Raw genomic sequence first — 19518 nt, 5'->3', positions numbered from 1 at the left:
TCTGTAATACCAGCGGAGCTGTCGCAGTCAGCAGCTAGGCTCTGGAATACCAGCGGAGCTGTCGCAGTCAGTGCTGTCGCAGTCAGGCTCCGGCATGTGCAGGCGGAGCTGTCGCAGTCAGGCTCCGGCATGTGCAGGCGGAGCTGTCGCAGTCAGGCTCCGGCATGTGCAGGCGGAGCTGTCGCAGTCAGGCTCCGGCATGTGCAGGCGGAGCTGTCGCAGTCAGGCTCCGGCATGTGCAGGCGGAGCTGTCGCAATCTGGCTAAGGAATGTGGGCGGAGCTGTCACAATCTGGCTAAGGAATGTGGGCGGAGCTGTCACAATCTGGCTAAGGAATGTGGGCGGAGCTGTCACAATCTGGCTAAGGAATGTGGGCGGAGCTGTCACAATCTGGCTAAGGAATGTGGGCGGAGCTGTCACAATCTGGCTAAGGAATGTGGGCGGAGCTGTCAGCAGCAGGCAGGAGGGCCATGGAGCGGCTGGGAAGCTGTGACTGGCCCAATGACCATTGCACTTACTAGACTGCAACAACACTGGGACGCAGATCTAGACGGACCTTGTACCGACAGGGAGTGGAAAAACGTGCTGGCATAGCCTGCAAAGGTGTCCAGTAATGCACACTTTTGCACATGCTCCTTTACACCGTGTAAAATCAATGAATATTTTAACTGAACTGATAGTGTGTCACCGCTGATACACTTGAAACCATATTTTTTATTTTTTTTTGCGCATATTCTGGATACAGGCTTCACATCCACCATACAACGTTGTACGGGACACCAACCATTACACACATGGGAAATATCCTTTCTGGCTTCTTGAAATGCACTTAAGCAAATAAAGCAGTGATGCGGTTTATCATTCTAGCCCTCATCCTCTCCAGCCGCCTCCTCGCTTGTTGGTGGAGGGCTTCCCAACTGCCTGTCCTTTCTGCCTCAACACTGTCTATGGAGGCTTGGGCACTGATTGAAAGTCGGGCATTGCACCGCAAAGGCTACGAAGTTAGGAAATACCCTCTGGAGACCAACTGGGACACGCTCTTAGGGGAATTGCGCAATATGCAAAGCAACACCGACCACTCCCGCAATACATAATGCCGACAGTCTCTGGCTGGTGCATGAACTGTTATGGCCTTGGAGTAGTCTGGGAGACGCATTGCATGCCCTCGGACCTCCTGTTGTCCTCACTTAGGGCATAGGTACTGCACTGATGATCATATAGTACGTTGCAGGTACGAGCTAGTGGTTGACAAAGTTGTAACAATTTTATTTCTGTTTTTGTGGATGAATGGGCACTTTACTCCCTTGGCTACGATCAGCCTGATCCGACACTCAGTGCAAGTAATACACGTTTGAACCTTGAACATGTGAGTTACTGGAAATGCTGGCGAAAGAGGATTTTAGCCTTTATTGGCTTGCGTTTTAGCTAGGTTGACATCTGGTTCACATCAGTTTTGGGCTTAGTTGAAGGCTGGTTTTTAGGTGCTGCATGTTGCTTTGAAGGTTTAGAGGTATAGCTGAGTGTTTAAAGTAATGAATCTTGATGTCAATAAGTATGGATCTGAGGGACTTCATGAGAAGTTGAAGGTAATGGAGAGGATGGATCCGTTTCATACTCAGCAGGAGATTGTTTCTAGGTCCATATGGTTCTAGTCTGTATGAATCTATGGCAGTGTGAGATAGGAATGTCAGGGGTGCCCTTGTGTTTCCAGGGTTTTGATCAGTGCCTGGTGGTCAACTGTCCAAGGGCACAGAGAATTGGTGCAGGATCACAAGGCAGGGATGGTTTAGGTTATTGATGAGAACATGTTATGTTGTCAACTGCTCACAGTGTAGCTTTCTCTGTGTTGCCCAGTGGTCTGATGCTGGCCATGTAGTTCATTAGAAGAATCTTCTTGTTAATATGTTCTTGTAGTTTGGTGGTGCCATCTTTTAAATGACTTTTTTCCTATGCATAATATGGGCAGAGGTTGGCGGTGTGGGTCTGTGTGTTGTTTCTTCACCTTAAGGGTCTGTCATTGTGTTACTTATTCAATACATTGAAGGCTAAACCCGTTCTTTCCTGAGAAAGCAATATGAAGGATTTCAAATAATTAGGCTAAACCCAGAAATGTGTCTAGAGATATACAGCACTAGCTACACCCACACAAAAAAATACAGATTACAGATGTAGTAAGCGCACATTTGTACTGCATTTACCATAATTAAATGGGACAAACTTCATGCTGGAGTGTGAGGCAGTTTGCTCCCAATTGTTTCCTAATTAGGCAACTCTATAAGTGGGGCTCAAGACAAAGCAGTCTTTAAGGAGACAAAAATAAAATCAAACCACCTGTGTTCTCTGTTGGTGCGATCCTGTGACAGCTTTATAATCTCTGCGTAACCTGAATTGCATTGCCACAAGTAATTGGCCTTTCCTAAGTCGGTGTGCATTTAGGAGGGTTAGGGGGTGAGAGTTCTAGGTATCTTGGTGGCACAAGTTATAGTTTCTTAAGAAATATAACTATAATGTTTGAATTTCTATGGTTTCTGTGTATAAACTCTGCACCCAGCTATACCATGGAAAAACAACAAGTGATGGACGGAATGCTGAACATTGTCAAACACTCACCCCCAGTCATAGATCTGGGTTTAATCCATCGTTCTTTTGTTTACCATGCCACCCCAGTTTGGACCCAGCCATATGCAAATCAGTCTTGACCCTGTTCCTCATGGGAACAGTCCAGACCGAACTGCCAAGCCAGGTCCTCACTGGACCGGAAACAAGCATCCTGGGACCGGTTTCGGGGTTTCACCCCTCATCAGCCAGGCTAGCTTGAATCCAGTGGCATGGGAAGCACGGGACCCACGTCTGGGCATACCCTTCCCACTTAGGGCGACAAAGCAAAAACAACAAGTGATGGACGGAATGCTGAACATTGTCAAACACTCACCCCCAGTCATAGATCTGGGTTTAATCCATTGTTCTTTTGTTTACCATGCCACCCCAGTTTGGACCCAGCCATATGCAAATCAGTCTTGACCCTGTTCCTCATGGGAACAGTCCAGACCGAACTGCCAAGCCAGGTCCTCACTGGACCGGAAACAAGCATCCTGGGACCGGTTTTGGGGTTTCACCCCTCATCAGCCAGGCTAGCTTGAATCCAGTGGCATGGGAAGCACGGGACCCACGTCTGGGCATACCCTTCCCACTTAGGGCGACAAAGCAAAAACAACAAGTGATGGACGGAATGCTGAACATTGTCAAGCACTCACCCCCAGTCATAGATCTGGGTTTAATCCATCGTTCTTTTGCTTACCATGCCACCCCAGTTTGGACCCAGCCATATGCAAATCAGTCTTGACCCTGTTCCTCATGGGAACAGTCCAGACCGAACTGCCAAGCCAGGTCCTCACTGGACCGGAAACAAGCATCCTGGGACCGGTTTCGGGGTTTCACCCCTCATCAGCCAGGCTAGCTTGAATCCAGTGGCATGGGAAGCACGGGACCCACGTCTGGGCATACCCTTCCCACTTAGGGCGACAAAGCAAAAACAACAAGTGATGGACGGAATGCTGAACATTGTCAAACACTCACCCCCAGTCATAGATCTGGGTTTAATCCATCGTTCTTTTGCTTACCATGCCACCCCAGTTTGGACCCAGCCATATGCAAATCAGTCTTGACCCTGTTCCTCATGGGAACAGTCCAGACCGAACTGCCAAGCCAGGTCCTCACTGGACCGGAAACAAGCATCCTGGGACCGGTTTCGGGGTTTCACCCCTCATCAGCCAGGCTAGCTTGAATCCAGTGGCATGGGAAGCACGGGACCCACGTCTGGGCATACCCTTCCCACTTAGGGCGACAAAGCAAAAACAACAAGTGATGGACGGAATGCTGAACATTGTCAAACACTCACCCCCAGTCATAGATCTGGGTTTAATCCATCGTTCTTTTGCTTACCATGCCACCCCAGTTTGGACCCAGCCATATGCAAATCAGTCTTGACCCTGTTCCTCATGGGAACAGTCCAGACCGAACTGCCAAGCCAGGTCCTCACTGGACCGGAAACAAGCATCCTGGGACCGGTTTCGGGGTTTCACCCCTCATCAGCCAGGCTAGCTTGAATCCAGTGGCATGGGAAGCACGGGACCCACGTCTGGGCATACCCTTCCCACTTAGGGCGACAAAGCAAAAACAACAAGTGATGGACGGAATGCTGAACATTGTCAAACACTCACCCCCAGTCATAGATCTGGGTTTAATCCATCGTTCTTTTGCTTACCATGCCACCCCAGTTTGGACCCAGCCATATGCAAATCAGTCTTGACCCTGTTCCTCATGGGAACAGTCCAGACCGAACTGCCAAGCCAGGTCCTCACTGGACCGGAAACAAGCATCCTGGGACCGGTTTCGGGGTTTCACCCCTCATCAGCCAGGCTAGCTTGAATCCAGTGGCATGGGAAGCACGGGACCCACGTCTGGGCATACCCTTCCCACTTAGGGCGACAAAGCAAAAACAACAAGTGATGGACGGAATGCTGAACATTGTCAAACACTCACCCCCAGTCATAGATCTGGGTTTAATCCATCGTTCTTTTGCTTACCATGCCACCCCAGTTTGGACCCAGCCATATGCAAATCAGTCTTGACCCTGTTCCTCATGGGAACAGTCCAGACCGAACTGCCAAGCCAGGTCCTCACTGGACCGGAAACAAGCATCCTGGGACCGGTTTCGGGGTTTCACCCCTCATCAGCCAGGCTAGCTTGAATCCAGTGGCATGGGAAGCACGGGACCCACGTCTGGGCATACCCTTCCCACTTAGGGCGACAAAGCAAAAACAACAAGTGATGGACGGAATGCTGAACATTGTCAAACACTCACCCCCAGTCATAGATCTGGGTTTAATCCATCGTTCTTTTGCTTACCATGCCACCCCAGTTTGGACCCAGCCATATGCAAATCAGTCTTGACCCTGTTCCTCATGGGAACAGTCCAGACCGAACTGCCAAGCCAGGTCCTCACTGGACCGGAAACAAGCATCCTGGACCGGTTTCGGGGCGGGACCCACGTCTGGGCATACCCTTCCCACTTAGGGCGACAAAGCAAAAACAACAAGTGATGGACGGAATGCTGAACATTGTCAAACACTCACCCCCAGTCATAGATCTGGGTTTAATCCATCGTTCTTTTGCTTACCATGCCACCCCAGTTTGGACCCAGCCATATGCAAATCAGTCTTGACCCTGTTCCTCATGGGAACAGTCCAGACCGAACTGCCAAGCCAGGTCCTCACTGGACCGGAAACAAGCATCCTGGGACCGGTTTCGGGGTTTCACCCCTCATCAGCCAGGCTAGCTTGAATCCAATGGCATGGGAAGCACGGGACCCACGTCTGGGCATACCCTTCCCACTTAGGGCGACAAAGCAAAAACAACAAGTGATGGACGGAATGCTGAACATTGTCAAACACTCACCCCCAGTCATAGATCTGGGTTTAATCCATCGTTCTTTTGCTTACCATGCCACCCCAGTTTGGACCCAGCCATATGCAAATCAGTCTTGACCCTGTTCCTCATGGGAACAGTCCAGACCGAACTGCCAAGCCAGGTCCTCACTGGACCGGAAACAAGCATCCTGGGACCGGTTTCGGGGTTTCACCCCTCATCAGCCAGGCTAGCTTGAATCCAGTGGCATGGGAAGCACGGGACCCACGTCTGGGCATACCCTTCCCACTTAGGGCGACAAAGCAAAAACAACAAGTGATGGACGGAATGCTGAACATTGTCAAACACTCACCCCCAGTCATAGATCTGGGTTTAATCCATCGTTCTTTTGCTTACCATGCCACCCCAGTTTGGACCCAGCCATATGCAAATCAGTCTTGACCCTGTTCCTCATGGGAACAGTCCAGACCGAACTGCCAAGCCAGGTCCTCACTGGACCGGAAACAAGCATCCTGGGACCGGTTTCGGGGTTTCACCCCTCATCAGCCAGGCTAGCTTGAATCCAGTGGCATGGGAAGCACGGGACCCACGTCTGGGCATACCCTTCCCACTTAGGGCGACAAAGCAAAAACAACAAGTGATGGACGGAATGCTGAACATTGTCAAACACTCACCCCCAGTCATAGATCTGGGTTTAATCCATTGTTCTTTTGCTTACCATGCCACCCCAGTTTGGACCCAGCCATATGCAAATCAGTCTTGACCCTGTTCCTCATGGGAACAGTCCAGACCGAACTGCCAAGCCAGGTCCTCACTGGACCGGAAACAAGCATCCTGGGACCGGTTTCGGGGTTTCACCCCTCATCAGCCAGGCTAGCTTGAATCCAGTGGCATGGGAAGCACGGGACCCACGTCTGGGCATACCCTTCCCACTTAGGGCGACAAAGCAAAAACAACAAGTGATGGACGGAATGCTGAACATTGTCAAACACTCACCCCCAGTCATAGATCTGGGTTTAATCCATCGTTCTTTTGCTTACCATGCCACCCCAGTTTGGACCCAGCCATATGCAAATCAGTCTTGACCCTGTTCCTCATGGGAACAGTCCAGACCGAACTGCCAAGCCAGGTCCTCACTGGACCGGAAACAAGCATCCTGGGACCGGTTTCGGGGTTTCACCCCTCATCAGCCAGGCTAGCTTGAATCCAGTTTCCCACTTCCCATGCCACTGGATTCAAGCTAGCCTGGCTGATGAGGGGTGAAACCCCGAAACCGGTCCCAGGATGCTTGCTTCCAGTCCAGGGAAGACCTGGCCTAGCAGTTCGTGCTGGACTGTTCCCATGGGGAACAGGGTCAAGACTGATTTGCATATGGCTGGGTCCAAACTGGAATGGCATGGGCAGCAAAAAAACGATGGATTTAGGCCCAGATCACTGTACTGGGGGTGAATGTTTGACAATGTTCAGCATTCCGTCCATCACTTGTTGTTTTTTGCTTTGTCGCCCTAAGTGGGAAGGGTATGCCCAGACGTGGGTCCCGTGGTTCCCATGCCACTGGATTCAAGCTAGCCTGGCTGATGAGGGGTGAAACCCCGAAACCGGTCCCAGGATGCTTGCTTCCAGTCCAGGGAAGACCTGGCCTAGCAGTTCGTGCTGGACTGTTCCCATGGGGAACAGGGTCAAGACTGATTTGCATATGGCTGGGTCCAAACTGGAATGGCATGGGCAGCAAAAAAACGATGGATTTAGGCCCAGATCACTGTACTGGGGGTGAATGTTTGACAATGTTCAGCATTCCGTCCATCACTTGTTGTTTTTTGCTTTGTCGCCCTAAGTGGGAAGGGTATGCCCAGACGTGGGTCCCGTGCTTCCCATGCCACTGGATTCAAGCTAGCCTGGCTGATGAGGGGTGAAACCCCGAAACCGGTCCCAGGATGCTTGCTTCCAGTCCAGGGAAGACCTGGCCTAGCAGTTCGTGCTGGACTGTTCCCATGGGGAACAGGGTCAAGACTGATTTGCATATGGCTGGGTCCAAACTGGAATGGCATGGGCAGCAAAAAAACGATGGATTTAGGCCCAGATCACTGTACTGGGGGTGAATGTTTGACAATGTTCAGCATTCCGTCCATCACTTGTTGTTTTTTGCTTTGTCTCCCTAAGTGGGAAGGGTATGCCCAGACGTGGGTCCCGTGCTTCCCATGCCACTGGATTCAAGCTAGCCTGGCTGATGAGGGGTGAAACCCCGAAACCGGTCCCAGGATGCTTGCTTCCAGTCCAGGGAAGACCTGGCCTAGCAGTTCGTGCTGGACTGTTCCCATGGGGAACAGGGTCAAGACTGATTTGCATATGGCTGGGTCCAAACTGGAATGGCATGGGCAGCAAAAAAACGATGGATTTAGGCCCAGATCACTGTTCTGGGGGTGAATGTTTGACAATGTTCAGCATTCCGTCCATCACTTGTTGTTTTTTGCTTTGTCGCCCTAAGTGGGAAGGGTATGCCCAGACGTGGGTCCCGTGCTTCCCATGCCACTGGATTCAAGCTAGCCTGGCTGATGAGGGGTGAAACCCCGAAACCGGTCCCAGGATGCTTGCTTCCAGTCCAGGGAAGACCTGGCCTAGCAGTTCGTGCTGGACTGTTCCTATGGGGAACAGGGTCAAGACTGATTCGCATATGGCTGGGTCCAAACTGGATTGGCATGGGCAGCAAAAAAACGATGGATTTAGGCCCAGATCACTGTACTGGGGGTGAATGTTTGACAATGTTCAGCATTCCGTCCATCACTTGTTGTTTTTTGCTTTGTCGCCCTAAGTGGGAAGGGTATGCCCAGACGTGGGTCCCGTGCTTCCCATGCCACTGGATTCAAGCTAGCCTGGCTGATGAGGGGTGAAACCCCGAAACCGGTCCCAGGATGCTTGCTTCCAGTCCAGGGAAGACCTGGCCTAGCAGTTCGTGCTGGACTGTTCCCATGGGGAACAGGGTCAAGACTGATTTGCATATGGCTGGGTCCAAACTGGAATGGCATGGGCAGCAAAAAAACGATGGATTTAGGCCCAGATCACTGTACTGGGGGTGAATGTTTGACAATGTTCAGCATTCCGTCCATCACTTGTTGTTTTTTGCCCAGCTATACCATCCCTGTAAACTTTAGTTTTTTAGTGAATTTCTAAGGTTTTTCTAAATTGTTTCTTAACAAGAACATCCCTTCAACCTTTGATTTTTTTTTAAATTGAATTTCAAGGGTTTTTATCATCAAGAAACATTTAATTACCTTACGTTAATCCAACCCTGCTGTGCATGGCCTTTGGCTATGCGCGGCGGTGGGAGGGGTTTGGCCGGAGGGCCTGGCCATAGGCTTATGGCGAGGCCCTGCAGTTAACACCCCCACCTCTCCCCTTAGGCACCCAACCCCGCACCTTGCACGGCCTTTCGCTGCACGTGGCGACATCCAGGCCAGGCCCTGCGGCCAGCCCCCATAGACACCCAACCCCAATCCCAACCTCATCCCCTTGGCCTGTAGCCCAAACCCCCTGTAGACACTCAGCCATTGTTTCAGCCACAGGGCATGGCTAACCTCCCGCTGTGGATGGCCAAAGGCTGTGGTTTGGTGTTGAGTGTCTGCATCCAACCCCTTTCAGGCACCCAACACCTCATCATGCCACAGCCTCCGACCATAAGGAGGTCGGCCAGGCCCTATGTCCAAACCTCCCACATGCAGGCAACCCGGGAAGGGGGTTGTAGGCCCCCCCCCCCTCTCCTGGCTGATTTTGACCCAGGGGACCCAATCCCCCAGGGTCCATTCATATATTAAATGGGGAGGGAGGCACAGATCCCCTTTGTGGGACAGTTTTTGGCCCCAGTGAGCCCTTGTTCCAGGGCTCGGCCATCAAAAATGAGGAGGGGTGGCATGTGCCCCCCCCCTCCTTAGGCCAATGTGTCCCAGGGGTCCCAATTCCCCTGGGCTTTCTAATTTTATCATTTAGGAGCGGAGGACGCGCAGCCCCCCTCCTTGGGCCAATCAGCCCTGGGGACCCCTGGCCAAGCAAAACAATGGGTAGGTGGGCTGCATGGCTCCACTCCTTGGGCAGATTTCACCCAGGAACCCTATCCCCCAGGGCCATCTAGGTCCCCAATTACTGAAAGGGAGAGGGGGGCTGCTGGGCCACTCCCCAGGCTAATCCAGGGCATCATGTATCTTTTGGTTGGGTGGGTGGGGTTGAATACTCCTGTGGTTCCTGATTGATCCCTACCTCCAGCGGGAGCTGACATTGCTCCCGCACGCACATAACAGTAAAAAATGCTGCTCCCTGTGTGCGTGAGCAATTTTTTCAGCTGTTTCCCTGCCCGCTTCACAGCTGGCAGGGAATCAGATGAAAAGTCCACACCCAGCAGACTTACTGTTTGCTCTCGCTTGGCAGGAGCTTTCAATTGCTCCCGTCAAGTGAATTCAGAGGTTTGCTAAACATACATTTTAGTATTCTGAGAAAACCTAACCATAACTTCACTTTACCATTGTGTGTGTGGATGGATTGTTTAGTTTTTTTTTTTTTTTTTGGGGGGGTAGATATGTTCTTTTGCGAGTTGGTGCAAGGCATTGCATTATTCATTATGTACTCTTCACTGATACCCAAACATTTGTAAAGTTACTCCTGTGTGTGAGTATCGAGGCACTTTTACACCCTCTTTTGTCAAAATATGATTCCATTGTAGTAGTCTGTCTGTTAGAGCAATTTAAGCTAACTGGGGTTAACCTTCTTGAGTTCTTTGTGAATGAAAAAAGTGAAAAGATAACGGTGCAGCCAGATGGGCTGTAACACTGCACTTGTAGGCTGTACAGCAGCTCCACTTCTACTTGCCTTTGGTGTTGTATCTTTGCGATTCTTAGTTGACTTGATTGACTCGCCTGAGACCACTGCCGGAGATGAGGGTGGGTTTGCTATCAGTGGTGCATTTGTTTGTCATCTGCGCACAGTAATGCAATCTAAGCACATGTTTTGTTTCCCTTTTAGATCTTGGGCAATGCACGGTTATGTCTAGAAAACCTCATAAAGTAAGTAGGAATGACTGCTGCTTGATGTGTTCAAAGATGGATTTCAACACTGCATGTGATAAACGTGATGTCAAGTTTTCTGAAGTGTGAGGAGTCTTTCATGGCTGTGCTGCAGGGAGGGTTCTGTTGATAAAGAATTGTCTAGTGCATCCTATGCTAGACATACTTAACATTGTCTAGGTCTCACCTAAGACACCGCCTGCAGTGTCGCTTGCAAGACCCTTTGCCTTCTATATATTGGGCTTAGTCCGCCTGTTGCCTCCCATTGGTTGGGTTAATTGTCACACATTTACTTGCTTCTTCTTGGTCAGCTGGCGGAGACTTTCTTCCTCTTCATGTTTGTCCCTCTCCTGGAGAATGGATGTGTTTCTTGTGCCCTATCACTGCTCTTTTCGTTAGGCACTACTTTTTTCTTTGTGTTTAAGCATCTATCAGAGTACATCTTTATCAGCTAGCTCCCTAATGTGTTACTCTCCACACCTTGTCTGTGTTGTGTGCCCCCACCTCCTGTTTGTTTGTGGAGCTGCTTGGCCCCTGCTATCTGTGGAGCTGCTGCTTGGCCCCTGCTATCTGTGGAGCTGCTGCTTGCCCCCTGCTATCTGTGGAGCTGCTGCTTGCCCCCTGCTATCTGTGGAGCTGCTGCTTGCCCCCTGCTATCTGTGGAGCTGCTGCTTGCCCCCTGCTATCTGTGGAGCTGCTGCTTGCCCCCTGCTATCTGTGGAGCTGCTGCTTGCCCCCTGCTATCTGTGGAGCTGCTGCTTGCCCCCTGCTATCTGTGGAGCTGCTGCTTGCCCCCTGCTATCTGTGGAGCTGCTGCTTGCTCCCCCGCCCCTGCCATCTGTGGAGCTGCTTGCTCCCCCGCCCCTGCCATCTGTGGAGCTGCTTGCTCCCCCGCCCCTGCCATCTGTGGAGCTGCTTGCTCCCCCGCCCCTGCCATCTGTGGAGCTGCTTGCTCCCCCGCCCCTGCCATCTGTGGAGCTGCTTGCTCCCCCGCCCCTGCCATCTGTGGAGCTGTGCCCCTCCCCCGCCCCTGCCATCTGTGGAGCTGTGCCCCTCCCCCGCTATCTGTGGTGCTGACTGCCCCTCCCCCCTGCTATCTGTGGTGCTGGCTGCCCCTCTCCCCCCTGCTATCTGTGGTGCTGGCTGCCCCTCTCCCCCCTGCTATCTGTGGTGCTGGCTGCCCCTCCCCCCTGCTATCTGTGGTGCTGGCTGCCCCTCCCCCCCGCTATCTGTGGTGCTGGCTGCCCCTCCCCCCTGCTATCTGTGGTGCTGGCTGCCCCTCCCCCCTGCTATCTGTGGTGCTGGCTGCCCCTCCCCCCCCGCTATCTGTGGTGCTGGCTGCCCCTCCCCCCCCGCTATCTGTGGTGCTGGCTGCCCCTCCCCCCCCCGCTATCTGTGGTGCTGGCTGCCCCTCCCCCCCCCGCTATCTGTGGTGCTGGCTGCCCCTCCCCCCCCGCTATCTGTGGTGCTGGTTGCCCCCCGCCTTGCTATCTGTGGTGCTGGTTGCCCCCCCCCCTTGCTATCTGTGGTGCTGGTTGCCCCCCCCCTTGCTATCTGTGGTGCTGGTTGCCCCCCCCTTGCTATCTGTGGTGCTGGTTGCCCCCCCCCTTGCTATCTGTGGTGCTGGTTGCCCCCCCCCCTTGCTATCTGTGGTGCTGGTTGCCCCCCCCCCTTGCTATCTGTGGTGCTGGTTGCCCCCCCCCCTTGCTATCTGTGGTGCTGGTTGCCCCCCCCTTGCTATCTGTGGTGCTGGTTGCCCCCCCCCTTGCTATCTGTGGTGCTGGTTGCCCCCCCTTGCTATCTGTGGTGCTGGTTGCCTCCCCTTGCTATCTGTGGTGCTGGTTGCCTCCCCTTGCTATCTGTGGTGCTGGTTGCCTCCCCTTGCTATCTGTGGTGCTGGTTGCTCCCCCTGCTATCTGTGGTGCTGGTTGCCCCCCCCTGCTATCTGTGGTGCTGCTTGCCCCCACCTCCACCCCCTGCAATCTGTGGTGCCGTTTGCCCCCACCGACTGTTCATTTGTGGTGCTGCTCGCCACCCACCTGCCACTCATGTTGTTGCACTCCCTCTCTTTCTGTCTCTGTTTCTTCCAGCCCCACTCCACAATAAACAAAAAAAAAGCACTGATGCTCTCTGTTCCGATCGCCCCCCCCCCACACCCCAACCGCCCTTCTTTTGGGTTGATTTCTGCCCCCTCCCCTGAGACAAGCGCTTTGACACTGCTAGTGATGGCTGTCTCAGTGTTTTTTAAATTTTTTATTTTTTTTAAAAAATGTTATTAATTTCAGCTACGATCTTGTACAACATGGCTAAAAACATTGTCAAAACCAATACTTCACATAGGTGAGATCTGTTGCCAATGCTTCTTATCCAGCTAAGGCAGTTGTATAGATTGGTTTACTGTGATTACTTTCCACCGCAAGTGGTTGCCTGTTTCCGAGCTGTAGGAATAGACCGGTATTGACGTGTGAGCCTTCTCTCATAGGTCATGGTCTTCTTCTGCACACGCAGTAAGTATCAAGGGAGGACCTTGCTGTTCCTATGTTTCTTTTTCCACAGTTTGAGTAAAGAGATCACATGTGCATGAGTAAATCTTAAAGGCTTGCAACCTGCATCTTCACATGCACAAGATCAGCATGGAACACTCTGGTTTACACCTTCGGGTCATCAAAGACTTCTACAAGAAGAAATACAGAAACCCATGCAGGAAGCCAGCGATGTCATTGAGCACGCCATGCCTTTATGCAATCACTACATTGCATCCTAGTCGCATTCGTGGCGAGACATTTCCAGAGACAGTAACATTTTCTTTATTCATATGTCTTTCTTTAATATATACTCCTGTCCTGCCTCTTTCCCGGTCTCAGATTGTGGGAATCCCTTCACTTGTTAGCGGGACAGGAAACTGCCTGTGTAACTTTACTTCAGAGGTTTGCACACCAGTTCCATGCATGTGAGCATCACTTTCCCTCCAGATATGCCCCGCTTCACTAGTTACCTTACCACCGATCCTTTCAATCCGTTTGAAACTCTATTAAGATTGCTCTTATCCCCCTTCTTCACCTTGAGAGGGGATTACGAGGTCTCAGTACCAGGGCAGTATTGAGTACCCTTTCCGTTGGTGAGGTCGCAGGTATAATACTGCCTGAACCGCAGAAACCTTCTTTCCTAGGAGGACCTATCCCTTACGAGCCTTCTGCGGCTAAGCAGGTATCACCGGGAAGGGTGTAGACTCTGAACACCAAGGTTCATTTGGAGACCAAACCAGCTCTTGCTACCAGTTCTGTTAAAACATCAACTCAAGCTCGACTTCTCTCGGAATTTGAAGGTCCCATACGATCCAGCCATTGTAACTTCTAGACATCGTACTGCAGGCCTGGGAAGAGTTTGCGTGACTGCACCTCCAGCATTTCGGGTATAAGCCTGGGCATGCAGGCTGTGGCCTTTTTTGGGGACTATTGCCTTCTTACAGAATTTTGAAATAGCTAATTTTAAGTGTCTCCTTTCAGTCCTTTTTCATGTACTTTCAGAATATTGGCCCTTGTATCATCTTCAAAATGTACTGCTAACTTCTTGTGCCATTTCTTTCCAGGATCCATTGCTCCTAGTTTTGAGAAGGCCTACTCTGTTAGGGTACGGTACAGTCCGTCCTGAGATCACCCTTCTAGATTTGCCGCAAACTTAAGTATTTTGCGATCAGGATATGGGGCGGTTCTACGGTGGGGGTCCCTAAATTTACTTTGATGCAGTTACTCAATTAATTATATCTACAAATCAGGGACGGATGTGTATATTAATCTGATGTTTTGCCATTGTCCTGAACAACAGGTTCCACCAGTTTATCTCCTGAGTGGCCCGTCTTTTATGATCAGCCTGCATTTTTCCGCCGTGATGCGGTCCAGGAGTCTCGTTTCAAACTCCAGTTTGCGCATTGGGGACTGGCAGCCTCCCTGACCTTCTCCCCCACTTACCTGTGCAGTTCTTTTTCCTTCTTTTTCTTCTTTTCCTTCTTTTTCTTCTTTGCCTTCTTTTTCTTCTTTGCCTTCTTTCTTCTTGTCTTCTTTTTTCCTGGGTCTCCATATTGTCTTCTGTTGTGGTTGTCTTCCCAGCATGCATTGTCTTTTCTTTTCTGCTTTTTTTCCCATTCATTTCTGTGTAACCTTTCCCAATCCAAGATGGTATCATTTCGTTTTCCTGTTTTGTCATTTCCTGTTTAATTGTATATAAGCACTGCAGTTCCTTCTTTCTTTGCAAACACTTCCGTCTTGGTGGTGATCCTCACTCCTGTTTCCAGTTTTCTACTTGCTCCTGCTTTTTGTTTTTCCCTGCAGTTTTGACCTCTGTTTTTGCCTTTTTGTTCATTGTTTATTTTGTTGTCCTCTTTTTTCTGGAGATCCTATAATAGAGGTTTTTTTCCTCATTATTTAGGTTTTTCCTCTGGGACTCCTTCTGGAGGGTACTGTCTGCCTTGGCGTTTTTTCTAGTCAGCAACACCGTGGCTACTAGAAGAGGTTGCCCTTATCTTGGCCAGTCTAGAACCAGTAAGAAACCAGGCGCCTATCCAAGTAAGGCAGCCTACGGCAGTAAGAGACGTGAAGACCATGGAGGGACCACATGATGATACCATAGAGAATACACAATCCATGCTTCATACTGTGCAACAACAAGCCCAAGAATTACAACAACTGTGAGCTGAGAATACCGCACTACAGCAAGCCTTGACTTCTCGACCTATGGATCTACCTCCTGTGTACACTTCAACACCATGATATTCGGGAGATCCTCATGAAGTAAAGGAATTTCTTGACTCTTTGACAGTCTTCTTTGCCTTTCGACCCTTCCAATTTTCATCTGACAAAGCCAAGGTGGGTTATTTGATCAGTGCCTTGTCTGGCCCTGCGCTAGCTTGGGCAACCCCCTTAGTATCTGCTGAGTATCCAGTATTTATCAAATTATCCTTCCTTTCTTTAACTCTTTAAACAGATGTTTGAATGACCTGGTTTGGAGGCAGCTGCTGAAGAAGCATTATGTGACGTACAGCAAGGCAATCAGGATGTTTTGCAATACATAGCCAGATTTAAACAGTTAGCAGCTGAGACCATTTGGGTGGAAAGCACTTTTGTAACCCCGTTTCGCCGAGGACTTCGAGAAGAAATAAAAGATGAATTTGTGCATTCTACTCGATTAGGATCCCTGAAAGAACTGAGGGATCAAGCGTTGAATATAGATTATTGGTTGCGAGAACATTAGATGGAACAGACTCAATTACACTATCAGTCCTGCTTACCCCGTTCCATAGCCTGTTGTTCTGACAAAGTCCATCCTAAGGTGAATAAATCTACAGAAGAACCCATGGAGATAGATCTGGACTGTTGTCCTTTATCGGAATCAGAAAGAGAAGACAGGCGACGAAAGGGTCTTTGTCTTTACTGTGGCAAAGCTGGTCACTTGATCCGGATGTGTCCTGTTCGTCCTTCCAGACCTTTGGGAAACGCAGGCTCTTGCCCCCTGTGAGGGGGAAGGGGACGGGAGGATTAGACTTACCTTCATTATGTTCCTCCAAGGGGGATACCACAGCTCTGTTCATATTGTCCGTTACCGTACAGTGTTCCCAGAATCAAGTAGAGCAGGTATTTGCATTATTGGATTGTGAAGCAAGCGGGATATATTTGGTTGAAACTTGGGCCAAAGAAAGAGGAATACCACGAGTTCCTAAGGAGACACCAGAACAAGTCCACACAGTAGATGGTTCCCCGCTAACCTCAGGACCAGTGGTGGATACTACACCCACCGTGTATCTGAGATTTGGAAGACATCAGGAACATATTACCTTTGATCTAATATCCTCTCCAAATCATGCCATGATATTAGGAATTCCCTGGCTGACTCTGCACAACCCATATATTAATTGGGGAAACTAGAACAATATCTTTATCATCACAGTTTTGCCAACAAAACTATTATTCCACAAACTTGTATGGGTCCCCTAAAGGTTTAATCCTTTCTGCCAAAGATACAAACTGCTCTTTTAGCTCTATTAGCATAGGGAGTACCAAGTGGTCATCAAGAATACTGTGATGTATTCCAGGAGCCTTGTAAACCCGTTTTACCTCCACACCGGGGCTATGATTGTGCCGTTCCTTTAATTCCGGGAGAAGTAGTTCCATTTGGACAGATGTATTTGTTGACCGAACAAGAAAAGAAGGTACTTAAAGAATATCTAGATGATAATCTACAGAATGGTTTAATCGCTCCCTCTTCATCAACTGCAGGGGCTTCTCTTTTCTTCGTTCTAAAGAAAACGAAAGATCTGCGTCCCTGTGTTGACTTTCATGGACTGAACAAGATAACCATCAAGGGTCGGTATCCTTTACCTCTTATTAGGGATATACTTGACGCAGTCCAAGGTGCCAAGAGGTTTACTAAATTGGATTTGAGGAGTGCCTATCATCTCTTACGTGTCAAGGAGGAAGATGAATGGAAAACAGCTTTTCGTACTCCATTTGGCCACTATGAATACAGAGTCATGCCTTTTGGTTTAACTAAACTCAATATTCCAATGATACATGGACTTGGTGTTCTCTGATTTATTGAATCACAGTGGGTGATTATATCTGGACGACATCCTACTATATTCTCGCATACCTGAACAACATACAGAGCATGTACTTCAGGTGTTGGAAAGACTCAGACAGAATCGGCTATACTGCAAACCTGAAAGATTTGAATTTAACAAGACAGAAGTACAGTATCTTGGGTTCTGCATCAGTCAGACTGGAATAGCTATGGATCCAGACAAAGTACAAGCTATTTTGGATTGGCCTTCTCCCTTTTCTGTTAATGAAACCCAATGTTTCCTAGGTCTCTCCAACTTCTATCGACAATTTATACAAGACTTTGCCCATCAACAAAGTTTTTATCATTATGACCAAAGAAGCAAATCTGAAGAAGTGATTTGTTTGGACTGAAAGTGCAGAGAAGGCCTTTCAAAATCTGAAACGGGCCTTTACCCAAGCTCCTATCTTACAGCATCCAGATACAACAAAGAAGTTTATAGTGGTTACTGACGCCTCCGAGAGAGCTATTGGTGCGGTCCTATTTAAAAAAACAAGACAACGATGGCTTGGAACATCCTGTCTTTTACTTATCTCACATACTGACAGAAGCCGAACGCAATTATTCTGTGTTAGAATGGGAATTACTTGCTCTCAAGGCTGCCTGTAAAGAATGGAGACATTTCCTGATGGGTACCAAGGAACCGTTTGAAGCAAGAACTGATCACTGGTTTCTACAGTGTCTTCGAAATTTCCAGTGTCGAGATAGCCGGCAGGCAAGATGGGCTTTCTTTTTCTGTCAATATGACTTTGTTGTGACCTACATTCCTGGATCTCAGAACCTAGTAGCTGATGCATTATCTCGTCACTACCCAGAAAGCGCTAACACTTCTGTTCCAAAAATAATAGAACCTAGTCGAATCATCAGGGTTGCCCAGTCCTTTCTTTACTGTGTTAAGACGGAATATCTAGAGTCCTCAATTACAAAAAAATCAGGACTACTGTATCATCATCGTATTGATGGTATGGTATTTTTGCTGACCAAGAAAGTACAGACCGAGGCTTTACAGGTGTGCCATGATTCTCCAGTGTCTGGATATCGTGGAATCAAGAAAACACAAGTTGTTCTTATGTTCTTTTTGGTGGCCTACACTTAAGACCGATGCCGAATCCTACGTAACATCCTGCCCTGTATGTGCTCAAACCAAGGCAACACGGACCAAGCCAGCATGATATTGATGACCCTGCCTGTTCCCTCTGCTCCATGGCACACCCTGTCAACAGATTTCATCTGTTCGTTACTGTCTTCTTCAGGGAATCATGTCATTATGGTAACTGTTGATTCATTTACCAAAATGGTGCATTTTACGGCCTTAAAGAAATTGCCTACAGCCAAAGAAATTTGTCAGATTTTTATGCAAGATGCCTTCGTGTACATGGACTTCCACGAGTAATCATTTCACATTGGGGACCCCAATATGTGTCACGTTTTTAGAAGCCTTTTTGTACCTCATTAAACATAGATGTCTCCCTTTCATCGGGATTTCATCCACACACTAACGGTCAAACTGAACTCTTGAATCAGGAACTTCAACAGTATTTACGTTGTTTCTGTAATGCCACACAAAGCAACTGGTCCGACTTCCTTTCTTTAGCCGAGTTTTCCTATAATAACACGATGCATAGTGCAACAGGATCCACACCTTTTTAAAAAAAATTTATTTTTTTATTTTTTTGCACCTACGTCTTCCATCCCAAGACATTCCCAACAGTACCTTGTGTGCCTTCTTTGGTTCCTGTACTCACCTCATTTGCTTGGCGATTACACCATATTCAGGACCTAGTTCGTACCACTCTTTTGGCTTCTAAACAAACTATGAAAAAAAGGCTGATAGCCGACGTCGGTCGGCACCATCTTACCAGCCAGGTGACAAAGTATGGCTTTTTTTCAAATTTCTGCCCTTCCGTTTTTCCCAGAACAAATTAAAACCCCGCTTTTAAGGTCCTTTTCGGATACTCCAGTTATTGAATGTACATCAAACTTGGAAAGTTCATCCTGTGTTTCATGTGTCACAACTCCAGCCTTTTGTTCCTGATCCGTATCATAGGCATTTTCAATGTCCTGCTCCTCTTTCTGTGGATGGCCATTCTGAATATGAGGTACATGAGATCTGTGATTCACGCATTTTTCGGAACAAACTTCAATTCTTGATTCACTGGAAAGGTTATCCCCTTAGTGACTGTTCCTGGGAAGATGCTTCTTCAGCCCATGCTCCCCGTTTGATTTGCAGTTTCTTTTGTCTTGGACAAGCCTGGGGCCTTGGGGAGGTGACCTACTGTGACGCTGTAGACTACTGTGGTGCCCCTTTTGCGTGCCGCGGTCAGGCGGGCAGTCCGCGTCTCGGGACGCCAGAATGGCCGCGGCCCGTATTTTATGATCGGCCTGCATTTTTCTGCTGGGATGTGGTCGAGGAGTGTTATTTCGAGCTCCG

At 49.2% G+C, this 19518-nt stretch overlaps 1 protein-coding gene across 1 annotated transcript in view; it reads left to right on the top strand.

The window, feature by feature from the left end:
- The window catches only part of DGAT1 (diacylglycerol O-acyltransferase 1), a 228025-nt gene that overhangs the window by 80417 nt on the left and 128090 nt on the right, over positions 1-19518 (top strand). The window contains exon 3 of the mRNA XM_069221103.1: positions 10435-10475. Coding sequence (XP_069077204.1) covers positions 10435-10475 — 41 coding nt within the window. The remainder of the gene's footprint in view (positions 1-10434; positions 10476-19518) is intronic.

This window comes from Pleurodeles waltl, chromosome 2_2, assembly GCF_031143425.1.
Source record: "Pleurodeles waltl isolate 20211129_DDA chromosome 2_2, aPleWal1.hap1.20221129, whole genome shotgun sequence".
NCBI classification, from domain to species: Eukaryota; Metazoa; Chordata; class Amphibia; order Caudata; family Salamandridae; genus Pleurodeles; species Pleurodeles waltl.
This window is presented reverse-complemented; position numbering and strand designations above follow the sequence as displayed.